This window comes from Somniosus microcephalus, chromosome 13 (genome assembly GCF_052327205.1).
Source record: "Somniosus microcephalus isolate GS21.2 chromosome 13, FLI_Smic_1.0, whole genome shotgun sequence".
In the NCBI taxonomy this organism is placed as follows: Eukaryota; Metazoa; Chordata; class Chondrichthyes; order Squaliformes; family Somniosidae; genus Somniosus; species Somniosus microcephalus.
In genome coordinates, this window is record NC_140999.1 from 3,819,724 (window position 1) to 3,832,375 (window position 12,652).

Here is a 12,652-nt window from a genome sequence, read left to right on the forward strand (position 1 = left end):
CCTGCGCAGCCGGTCTTTGGGAGAAACCGTGCATGCGCAGTATTTTGAATGAGGGGCTGCTCACCAAAAAAAAACAACAAAATGGGAACATTGCCCACAACCTGACCTCACACCCACACTCTAGAGAGCCGGCATGGACTCAATGGGCTGAATGGCCTCCTTCTGTGGCATTATGACTATGACCAGGTTTCCCCAAATCCCCAGAAAATCTGCCTCAAACATCACAGTAAATCTCCAAAATATTTATCAGATTGAATCGATTTTCTGGTGGGTAGTGGGCGACGGGCAGAATCCTGCCCCATCCAGCAAGGAGCTCACTTACACAGCGACAGACCAGAGGGGGTAAACCAGGACCGCAAGTGCTGAGATATTGATGCAAACTGTTCACCAAGTTCACAGGCTGGGCTCTGGGATTAGAACCTCACCCCACAGATGCTGCCGGACCTGCTGAGTATTTCCTGCATTTTCGGTTTGGATTTCAGATTTCCAGCATCCGCAGTATTTGGCTTGTGCATTGGAACCTCACTCGCCGCTCGAGTCACATGGTTTGATTGGCTGGGGCTTTGCAGCCACTGCACGAAAGGGTTTGCTTAAACCACAGGCGTTTTGTGAACAGAAGAATCTGTGACCCTCGATCTAAAATACTCAAGCGGATCAAATGTTCTCTCTCTGGGGCCACTGCGGTGGCCTTCAAAACTGACGATTAACAGAAGCTAGAAGCTCTCAGAACAGCACCATCATGTGAAATTCACATCATCTGGAACACGTGCACGGTCAAAGGTCTATTCATGTTAGATTTGAGACGGGCCTCGATATTTCATCCTCTGCCTTGACTAGACTTCAGAGCAAAGTTTACAAAACCTGAATTTGGAACCATCAGAATAGAAAGACTTGCATTTATATAGCACCTTCCACGACCTCAGGCTGTCTCAAAGCGCTTCACAGCCAATGAAGTACTTTTTGAAGTGTAGTCACTGTTGTAATGGAAACGCGGCAGCCAATTTGTGCACAGCAAGCTCCCACAAACAGTATTATGATTTTTAAAAAATCTGGTCATTTAAGTGATGTTGGTTGAGGGATAAATATTGGCCAGGACACCAGGGGGAACTCCCCTGCTGCTCTTCCAGTAATGTCTGCAGAGCGGCAGCAATTATAACTGGCGCCACTGGTTTTACTGTCCACCATCTTTGACAAGAGTCCACACCGGCAAATTTTTTTTCTTAATTTATTCTCGGGATGTGGGCATCGCTGGCAAGGCCAGCAGTTATTGCCCATCCCTAGTTGCCCCTTGAGAAGGTGGTGGTGAGCCGCCTTCTTGAACTGCTGCAGTCCGTGTGGTGAAGGTGCTCCCACAGTGCTGTTAGGGAGGGAGTTCCAGGATTTTGACCCAGCAACGATAGAAGAACGGCCGATATATTTCCAAGTCAGGATGGTGTGTGACTTGGAGGGGAACTTGGAGGTGGTGGTGTTCCCATGCGCCTGCTGCCCTTGTCCTTGTCGTGGAAGAGGTCGCGGGTTTGGGAGGTGCTGCATAAGAAGCCTTGGCGAGTTGCTGCAGTGCATCTTGTAGATGGTACACACTGCAGCCACAGTGCGCCGGTGGTGGAGAGAGTGAATGTTTAAGGTGGTGGATGGGGTGCCAATCAAGCGGGCTGCTTTGTCCTGGATGGCGTCGAGCTTCGAGTGTTGTTGGAGCTGCACTCACCCAGGCAAGTGGAGAGTCTTCCATCACACTCCTGATCTTGTAAATGGTAGAAAGGCTTTGGGGAGTCAGGAGGTGAGACACTCGGCACAGAATACCCAGCCTCTGACCTGCTCTTGTTGCCACGGCAATTATGTTGCTGGTCCAGTTGAGCTTCTGGTCAATGGTGACCCCCCAGGCCGCTGTTGGTGGGGGAATTTGGCGATGGTAATGCCATTGAATACCAACGGGAGGCGGCTAGACTCTCTCTTATTGGAGATGGTCATTGCCTGGTGCGAATGTTACTTGTCACTCATCAGCCCAAGCCTGGATGCTGCATACGGGCACAGACTGCTTCATTATCTGAGGAATTGTGAATGGAACTGAACACTGCAATCAGCAAACATCACCACTTCTGACCTTCTGATGGAGGGAAGGTCATTGATGAAACAGCTGAAGATGGTTGGGCCTAGGACACTGCCCTGAGGAACTCCTGCAGCGATGTCCTGGGGCTGAGATGATTGGTCTCCAACAACCACAACCATCTTCCTTTACACCAGGTATGACTCCTGCCAGTGGAGAGTTTGTCCACTCATCTCCCCTCTGGCAAGAACCAATCACCTTCAATCTGTGTCCTCTGGTTACCGACCCTTCTGCCACTGGAATCAGTTTCTCATGAGCAAATTCCACAGTCTCGTGAGATTTTCAAACCAGTTCTATTTAACAGTTCTGGGTTATAAACCATCTGTCATCTGCAGCGTGTATTCACCTCCCTCCTGGGCAGCTCTCCACGCCATTGACAAGCAGAGACCCAAATCTGTCCACTTCAATTATGCCAAAGACTCTGCGCTCGAACTGCCACCATGTCCTCCATACTGTCCGGCAGTTTCTCCACCTCGCTCTCCTACCCTGCACTCGGCCTTTGCCACAAGCAGCAGTCGGCCCCCAAGCGCTCTGGAATTTGCAGCTACCAGGAACAAGGACCCTTCTCCTGCTTCCCCCCCTCCCGCTCAGCGCTTTTGACCACCTTGCTGTGGCCCAGGTGTTGGGTCAGTGAAAAATACAAGAGAGTGATGCTCCTCCTGCCTGCAGTACATTTGGACTAAAGTATGATCACACTCTTGCATATTTTGTACAATTAGCAACCGAATCCTACCAAAATAAATAGATTTTGTTAGAAAAATGCCAATATTTATTCCCTTCCTGTTTTTGGTCAAGTTGATTGGCAGACATCTTTGATACAGGAAGGAAGTTAACATTTGGTCAAGTGCAGGTTTGATTGGCCGCCATCTTTGGTGCAGGATGATAACTATATTTGGCAGTGTCTTTTACTGCTTGCAAGACATTTGAGCTTTTCCAAGAATTCCTGGTGTCTATAAATGTAGAGGAGACGTGTAGTTATTAAAAGTATGTGCGCCCCTCCCTGAGGCAGTGTCCAAACCACACAACTCTGTGCTCCAGTGCTAAACCCTGCTCCTAGGGCCAGAGAGAGAAGCAGCAGCAACAGAGACAACTAGACACCGTCAAGACACACACGGATTCAGACGGGCGAGATTCCCAACATTCCTGCCCTCCCCACAGCCTGAACACCTGCCTCCGTCAGAAAAAAAAAAAAAATCTAGCATTTCCCCCCCCCCCCCCCCAGCTTTGTAAAAGAGGACGAGGAAGAATCCTGGCAAAGGAGGATAATTGAGACACACTGCATTCAAACCAGGCAGTACTCCACACATCCAAAAATCAAAGCACAGACAGGGCACCCATCATTCAGTCGGGAAACCAATACGGACATAATTACACCTCCCCATCAAATGGCATTACTTTCCCACCACCCCACCGGTCCCATCTGCTCCGTAACATCGCCCGTCTCCGCCTCAGCTCCTCCGCTGCTGAAACACTCACCCCTGCCTTTGCTCCCTCGAGACTTCACTATTCCAATACACTCCTGGCCGGCCTCCCACGTTCTAACCACCCCCACTCATATCTGCGTTCCTCGAATGCTGCCCTCTTGAGCATCCTTGATTATAATCGCTTCACCATTGGCGGCCGTGCCTTCAGCTGCCTGGGTCCTAAGCTCTGGAATTCCCTCCCTAAAGCTCTCCGCCTCTCTCTCCTCCTTTAAGACGCTCCTTAAAACTGACCTCTGACCCAGCTTTTGGTCACCTGCCCCAATATCTCCTGATGTGGCCCGGTGTCCAATTACTGTGATAATCGCTCCTGTGAAGCGCCTTGGGATGTTTTACTACGTTAAAGGTGCTATATAAATACAAGAAGTTGTTGCTGCTCATGTGGACACAAAAGATCCCATGGCACCATTTCAAAGAAGAGCTGGGGAGTTCTCCCCGGTGTCCTGGTCCAATATTGATCCCTCCAACATCAGTAAAACAGATTATCTGATCACATTGCTGTTGGTGGGATCTTGCTGTGTGCAAATTGGCTGCCTGGTTTCCCACATTACAACAGTGACTATTCTTCAAAAATACTTCATTGGCTGCAAAGCACTTTGGGAAGTCCCGAGGTCGTGAACGGCGCTGGAGAAATGCGAGTCTTTCTTTGCCCACAGTGGGTCATGTGCCACCTGCACAGATTTGAATGTGGGGTGGGGGCGGGAAGAAGGGAGAAAATTGCAAGACAGACCCCATGGACACTTCCTCTCGTCAGCAGCTAGCGGTGGGTGGTGGGGGGGGGACTCTACGTGTTCTATAAACCGATCATTAGGAGTTGAATTCGTTCCCTCGGATGTTTCAAACCAGATGAGAGATAAAGTTATTAAAATAAAAGTTTGGTAGTTAGATTGTTAGCGGTGTGGAATTGACCAGAGCTCGTTCTACATACAGAACCGTGCCATGCCGATATCATCACTGGTTTCAGTGCAGCCTGGGGAGGCTACAGGTTTCACCACCTCTGCAATGTCCAGCCAGTCCAAGGACCCTCCTGGTACAGAGGGATGGACACTGGCAGATGAACAGGTGCTTCCCACAGGGGCCGATGACTCAGCGCCCTGTGCAGAAACGCTCAGTCAGTCCCAGAGAGACTCCCTTCATTGGCAGGCCCACAGCTCACTTCCCCCAGCGAGTCACAAAGGGCAGCGTGAGGAGGGGGTGAATCACGACAGGAAATGTAGTAAACAGCAAGAAGATAGCGATAGACTTCAAGAAGACACAGACAGGCTGGTGGAATGGGTGATCACGTGGCAGATGAAATTCAGTGCAGAGAAGTGAGAAGTTTGGGTAGGAAGAACGAGGAGAAACCAGACACACTAAATGGTACCATTTTAAAGTGGGTGCAAGAACAGAGACACCTGGGGGTGTTTGCGCACAAATCTCCGACGGTGGGAGGGCAGGTTAACAAAGCAGACGGGATCCTGGGCTTTATAAACAGGCCGAGAGGACAAAAGCCAGGAAGTTATGCTGAACCTGCATAAAACACTAGTTCGGCCCCAGCTGGAGTATTGTGTCCAATTCTGGGCACCGCACTTTTGGAAGGATGTCGAGGCCTTGGCGAGGGTGCGGAGGAGATTTACTAAAATGGTTCCAGGGATGAGGGACCTCAGTTACGTGGATAGACTGGAGAAGCTGGGATTGTTCTCCTTGGAATTTGATAGAGGTGTTCAAAATCAGGAAGGGTTTAGATTAGAGTAAATAAGGAGAAACTGTTTCCAGTGGCAGGAGGGTCGCTAACCAGAGGACACAGATTGAAAGCGATTGGCAAAAGAACCAGAGACAACAGGAGGAAAAAATGTTTACACAGCGAGTGGTGGTGATCTGGAATGCGCTGCCTGAAAGGGCGGTGGAAGCAGATTCAATAGTAACTTTCAAATGGGAATTGGAGAAATAATTGAAGGGGAAAAAAATTGCAAGGACATGGGGAAAGAGCGGGGGAGTGGGACTAACTGGATTGCTCTGCGAAAGAGCTGGTGCAGACTCGATGGGCCGAATGGCCTCCTTCTGTGCTGTGCTATTTTAGGAGTCCGTGCTGGAACAAGCTCTTCCTGGGTCAAAGGACAAAGCTAGTCAGGTGTCTAGCAATTTCTTGCTCATCTGGAGATGCCATCTTGGCGAGATACAGCTGCCTGCTGCCATCCAGTACCAACAACCATCCTTCATGTACAAGGGTAGCCAGTCCCAATAGGATATTCAACTGGAGGGGGGTATAACAGCCGATCCAAATCCTCCCCCCTCCGCCCGACATGCACTCAACCTCGACCCAACCCCACTTTCCAGCATAGTTATCCAGATACAACCGGAGCAAGAACCCTGGCCACAACTTCCCCCTTCCTAGCGCTGGGGTACTGAGGCCAATTGTGGGGCTGAGATCAGCTCACTCAGCACAGCTTAAGGTGGAAACCTTCTGGTGTGGGTGTTTGAGATGGTTCACACTGTGCGCTACCACAGAGAAACTTGTGGGATTTGAACCTCAACTGCCCCCGCCACCCCCAAAAGGGGCAACATGTTTGAGCGCCTGTATCAGGGGACCCCACAGCACTGTTCGAAGAGCAGGGGAATGCCTCCTGGTGTCCTTGCCTCAACCAACATCAGGATTACCCGATCACATTGGTTTGTGGGAGCTTGCTGTGTGCAAATTGGCTGCTGCGTTTCCTACATTACAACAGTGACTACACTTCAAAAGTACTTCATTGGCTGTAAAGCGCTTTGGGATGTCACGAGTTAGTGAAAGGCGCTGTAGAAATGCAGGTTTGGCCTTTCTTCTTTCAAATGAAGATCCCTTAACTTCAATAGGAGAAAGATGGGCCATTGGGGAGCGTGGTCCCTGTGCCCCTCTCTAACCCTGCAATCAAAACCAGACCAGCCTCAAATTTCACTCCAAAGTATTCAACAAGCACTGCAGACTGAGACCAGCTCAATCTGAGGACTGCAACATCACCGACTACAGAAAATACAAAACCCCCCAGCTTTCCACATTTGAAATTCACAAACTCTGCAACCAGGACTCAGGAAGAACCATTAGGTGGAATTGGGAAAGAGGTTCACAGTCGACGTGTTTGCGTAAGGTCGGGTAACCACAGCAACAAATTGAATGAAGCCACAATCTTACCCTTCGATTCCTCGGGAAATGTAGCTGAGTGTCTGGACACAAAGAGCTTGAGCTGTTCATCCAGGCTATAGGTAGCAGCATCAATGTCCCAGGACAGGATCCCTGGAAATAGAAAGACTTGCATTTATATAGCACCTTTCACAACCAACAGACGTTCCAAAGTGCTTCACAGCCAATTAAGTATTTTTTTGAAGTGTAGTCACTGTTGTAATGTAGGAAATGCAGCAGCCTATTTGCATACAGCAAGATCCCACTAACAGCAATGTGATAATGACCAGATAATCTGTTTTAGTGATGCTGATTGAGGGATAAATATTGGCCCTGGGACACTGGGGAGAACACTCCCACTCTACTTCGAAATAGTGCCACGGGATCTTTTACGTCCACCTGGGGCGCCATACGGGACCTCGGTTTAACGTCTCATCCAAAAGACGGCACCTCTGACAGTGCAGCACTGCACTGGAGTGTCAGCCTGGATTTATGTGCTCAAGTCTCTGGAGTGGGACTTTGAACCCACAACCTTCTGACTCGGGGGGGGGGGGGGGGCGGGGGAAAGAAAAAGAGAGAGAGAGAGAGAGCTGCCCAGCCCACTGAGCCACAGCTGTCAGAGAGGAAACACGAGCAGTGAGGAGGAGGCAGCGAGGGCAAAGGGTTTTGGGTGTCCACATTCACAGATCTAAAAGCCAGTAGAAAGACAGAAAAAGCAATTTAAAAGGTTCATGGAATGTTGGCTGTATCTCAATTGGGCTGGAATACAGAGGAGGAATTTATGCTACAGTTTTATAGAGCCTTGGTCAGACTCCACCTGGAGTAGAACCATGTGCAACCTGTCCTTATAGTTTAACCATTTTAGCTCCGGTATCATTCTGGTGAATCTGCGCTGCTCCCCCTCCTAGGCCAAGATATCCTTCCTGACGGGCGGGGCCCAGAACTGAACTTATTTCAGGCATCAATTTCTCTGCTTTATATTCCAGATCCCCCCTCGAGTTAAAGCCCAACATTCCATTAGCCTTTCAGAGTGTGTTTTGTACTGGCTTTTAGTGATTTGTACATACAGCTCCTAGACTCTCACCATTAATTATTCCAATTTGTCTTTCTCGGATCTAGTGGATGACCACACACTTCCCCACATTGAACTCCCTCGGCCAGTTTTGCCCACTCACTCAGTCTGTCCCTGTCACTTCAGGCTCCCATCTACAGAGGGTAATAACAGATTACCGATCTGCAGTGGATTCAGCTGGCCTGCCCACTATAGAGTAAACTCGAAGGGCCGGCTTCGTGTTACACAGGGGATCCTAATCTGCCCAGGGAGACCAAATAAAAATGGGAATTTAAAAAAAAACAACAGTTTAAGTGTAAAAGCATCTCGGGAGCATTGGGAATATACGGAGGAAGGAAGGAGGGGGCAGACCACAACAACACCTTACAATGATATAGCGCCTTGAGCTAGTAAAATGTCCCAAGGGAAGTTAGAGTAGGAACAGGAAACTGACATCAGATACACTGTGTCCATAAAAGGAAGCTGACACAAAGTATCCGCCGCACCCCGGGAACAGCGTGAAACTGACACATTGTATCCGCGGGGGTAAAACTGACACATTGTATCAGGGTGTTGAAATGACACATTGTATCATAGGGGGTGAAACTGGCACATTGTATCGGGGGGTGGAGGGGCGGGTGAAACTGACTAGGTTCCTGGGGTTGAATTATGGATCCGCTGTCTGTCAGTATTCCTGGGATCCGCAGTGAATCCCCGCACATCACAGGACAGCGGGACGGAGATTTTAATCTCCTCTCTTCACCCCCCACCCCCGCCCCGCCCCAACACATCCTACGGAAGAGAATGTCCCGCAAACCAGACGCAAGGAGGCGTTTCTGCGGGAATGCATTGAAAAATTCAAACTCTGTTGTAGAGACAGGCGCGAGTCCAGCTCGGGTTACATCTGCCCCGGGGATATATGTAGATAAAATAATTTTCCAAAACATCACAAGCAACCTCTTAGACTGTGGGTGGGGTTTTTTTTTTGGGTGGACAAAAATATTAAACCGATTCCTCCAAACTGCGATGAAAGCGCCATCACTCCAACACACACAGACCGCCCCTGAAAGCTTCAAGGCAGGGCGTCTCACCGCTTCGACCCAAAGCCAGAACCTCCGGCAGCCACTCAACATCACCCCGGCATTAGCCACGGCAAGCTCCTGGCTCCTGCAGGGACCGAGTGTGTTGTTACAAGGGAAACAATGGGAAGGATTCTACCCGCATCCAGAGGCAAAATTCACCACATCGGAGGCAGAAAACAAAAGACATTCCCGGCGGCAATGGAGCGGAGACTCCCCCCGCCCCGAGTGGTCTACCAGGGGTTTTTACGAACTCCCAAATACCCCAGGAGAGGCCGCACAGTCGCAATGCCCCAGGAGCGAGTTTCAAGGGTTGCAAAGCCCCGATACCCCGGGCAGGGTATTATAAACATTTGCAAAACCCCGATACCCCGGGCAGGGTATTATAAACATTTGCAAAGCCCAGATACCCCGGGCAGGGTATTATAAACATTTGCAAAGCCCAGATACCCCGGGCAGGGTATGATAAACATTTGCAAAGCCCAGATACCAGGGGCAGGGTATTATAAACATTTGCAAAGCCCCGATACCCCGGGCAGGGTATGATAAACATTTGCAAAGCCTCAGTTCCCTTTCTTCCGCCCCCGCTACAATCTGCTCGCCTCCTCTGCCCGGGATTTCGCCTGTTTTAATCCCAGCGCCTGTCTGACCCTCTCCCGCACTAAAGCCCCACCTCGCTCGATCTGTGCAATCACATCCCGCAGCAGCTCGGGGCTCCCGGCCTCTCCGACCACCACCAGAGCCGAGGCTTTGCGCTCGGGGCCGGTGCCTTGCTGCGGAGCCGCCATTTACGCCGCTCCTTCTCCGGCTCCTCCGCCAGAATTCCCTCCCGCCCCTGCCCGTGACGTCACGGCCTATTAATAGGCGGGATGACCGCACCGACAGCCAATCAGCGGCGAGCAGGAAGCCGTGTTGGAACAGTGACTGGCGCGCTTTCTCCATTTCCTGGAATTTCGTGTCAATTTCAAATCCAGTGTTTCGGCGATCAGAGTCAGGGAGGGGCAAAAATCAGTTACTGCTGCAAAATACACTTATCAAGAAAGAACTTGCATTTCTCTTCTTCTTAGGCAGTCCCTCAGAACCGAGGATGACTTGCTTCCACATTAAAAATGAGCTCGCAGGTGACTGATGAGTCCAATGCGGGACATAAGAAATAGGAGCAGGAGTAGGCCAATCGGCCCCTCGAGCCTGCTCCGCCATTCAATAAGATCATGGCTGATCTGATCCTAACCGCCAATCCACTATCACAGAACCATCTCCTGAATCTAACAGAATTAGACACACGAAATAGGAGCAGGATCAGGCTACACGGCCCCAGGCTACACGGGACCTACAGTCTCTGTCACAGGTGGGGCAGACGATGGTTGAAGGGGCGGGTGGGTGGGGTGCTTGGGTTGACGTGCGCTCCTTGTGCTGTTTGCGCTTGACTTCCGCTTGCTCCCGGCGAAGAGACTTGAGGTGTTCGGCGCCTTCCCGGATGCTTCTCCTCCACTTTGTGCGGTCTTGGGCCAGGGATTCCCAGGTGTCAGTGGGGATGTTGCACTTTTTCAAGGAGGCTTTGAGGGTGTCCTTGAAGCGTTTCCTCTGCCCACCTGGGGCTCTTGCCGCGCCGGAGCTCCAAGTAGAGCGCTTGTTTTGGGAGTCTCGTATTGGGCTTGCGGACGATGTGACCCGTCCATCGGAGCTGATCGAGCGTGGTCAAAGCTTCGATGCTGGGGATGTTGGCCTGAGCAAGAACACTGACGTTGGTGCACCTATCCTGCCAATGAATTTACAGGATCTTGCAGAGGCAGCGTTGGTGGTACCTCTCCAGTGCTTTGCGGTGCCTACTGTACATGGTCCATGTCTCTGAGGCATACAGCAGGGCGGGTATCACTGCTGCTCTGTAGACCATGAGCTTAGTGCTGGGTTTGAGGTCCTGGTCTTCAAAAACTGCACTGGCACACTGAAGGCGGTGTTGGGCTTCGTCATCGACGTCCAACAAGGAACAAGGCTGTCTTGCTGCAGTTGTACAGGGCCTTGGTGAGACCGCACCTTGAGCATTGTGTGCAGTTTTGGTCGCCTTATCTGAGGAAGGACGTTCTTGCCATGGAAGGAGTGCAGCGAAGATTCACCAGGCTGATACCTGGGATGGCAGGTATGACGTATGAGGAGAGATTGTGTCGATTGGGCTTATACTCACTGGAGTTTAGAAGATTGAGAGGGGATCTCATCAAAACCTATAAAATTCTGTCAGGCCTGGACAGACTAGATGCAGGAATGATGTTTCTGATGGCCGGGGAGTCTAGAACCAGGGGTCATAGTCTAAGGATAAGGGGTAAGCCATTTAGGACTGAAATGAGGAGGAATTTCTTCACCCAGAGAGTGGTGAACCTGTGGAACTCTCTGCCACAGAGGGCAGTGGAGGCCAGTTCATTAAATATATTCAAGAAGGAGTTGGATATATTTCTTAAGGCCAAAGGGATCAAGGGATATGGGGAGAAGGCAGGGACAGGGTACTGAATTTGGATGATCAGCCATGATCTCATTGAATGGCGGAGCAGGCTTGAGGGGCCGAATGGCCTACTCCTGCTCCTATCTTCTATGTTTCTATGCCTGCCCTTGTTGACAGTAGGCTCCCGAGGTATGGAAAGTGGTCCACGTTGTCCAAGGCCTCGTCGTGGATTTTGATAATCAGGGGGCAGCACTGTGTGGTGGGGGCAGGTTGGTAGAGGACCTTGGTCTTACGGATGTTTAGTGTAAGGCCCGTGCTCTCGTACGCTTCGGTGAATGTGTTGACGATGGTTTGGAGTTCGACCTCCGAGTGTGCGCAGATGCAAGCATCGTCTGCATACTGTAATTCGACGACAGAGGATGGGACGACCTTGGATCTGGACTGGAGGCGACGGAGGTTGAACAGTTTCCCGTTTGTTCTGTAAATTAGCTCCACTCCAGTGGGGAGCTTACTGAGGGTGAGATGGAGCATTGCAGCAAGGAAGATCGAGAAGAGCGTTGGTGCGATGACACAGCCTTGCTTGACCCCGGTTCATACGTGAATTGGGTCTGTGGTGGAACCGTTGGTCAGGATCACGGCTTGTATGTCGTTGTGAAGCAGGCGGAGGATGGTGACAAATTTTTGAGGGCAGCCAAATTTGAGGAGGACACTCCATAATCCCTCACGGTTGACAGTGTCGAAGGCCTTTGTGAGATCAAAGAAGGCCATGTACAGCGGTTGGTGCTGTTCCCTGCATTTCTCTTGTAATTGACGTGCAGTGAAGATCATGTCCATTGTGCCCCTTAGTGGGCGGAATCCGCATTGCGACTCTGGGAGGAGCTCTTCGGCCACTGGGAGAAGGCGATTGAGGAGGATTCTTGCGATGACTTTCCCTGTGGCAGACAGCAGGGAAACTCCTCTGTAATTACCGCAATCGGACTTGTCACCTTTCTTGAAGATGGTCACAATTACGGCATCTCTGAGATCCCCTGGCATGCTCTCCTCCTTCCAGATAAGAGAAATCAGTTCATGAATTCACACCAGTAGTGCTTCTCCGCCATGCTTTAGTGCCTCGGTGGGGATTCCGTCTGCTCCTGAGGCCTTGTTGTTCTTCATTTCTCCAGCACCTTTCACAACCTCAGGACATCCCAAAGCGCTTTACAGCCAATGAAATACTTTTTTGAAGTGTAGTGACTGTTGTAATGTAGGAAATGCAGCCAATCTGCGCACAGCCAGCTCCCACAAATCTGTTAAATGATCAGATAATTTTTTCAGTGATGTTGATTGAGTGGATAAATATTGGCCCCAGGACACAGGGGAGAACTCCC

General features: G+C 50.6%; 1 protein-coding gene across 2 annotated transcripts in view; it reads right to left on the reverse strand.

The window, feature by feature from the left end:
• map1sa (microtubule-associated protein 1Sa) overlaps window positions 1-9,672 on the reverse strand; it is a 43,235-nt gene extending 33,563 nt beyond the window's left edge. For both annotated transcript variants that reach the window (XM_086004358.1, XM_086004356.1), the window contains exons 1-2: window positions 9,525-9,672; window positions 6,734-6,835 (exon numbers count right to left, since the gene is read on the reverse strand). In XM_086004358.1, the coding sequence (XP_085860484.1) occupies window positions 6,734-6,835; window positions 9,525-9,639 (217 nt within the window). In that variant the 5' untranslated portion in view covers window positions 9,640-9,672. The remainder of the gene's footprint in view (window positions 1-6,733; window positions 6,836-9,524) is intronic.
• Window positions 9,673-12,652: the final 2,980 nt, after the last annotated feature.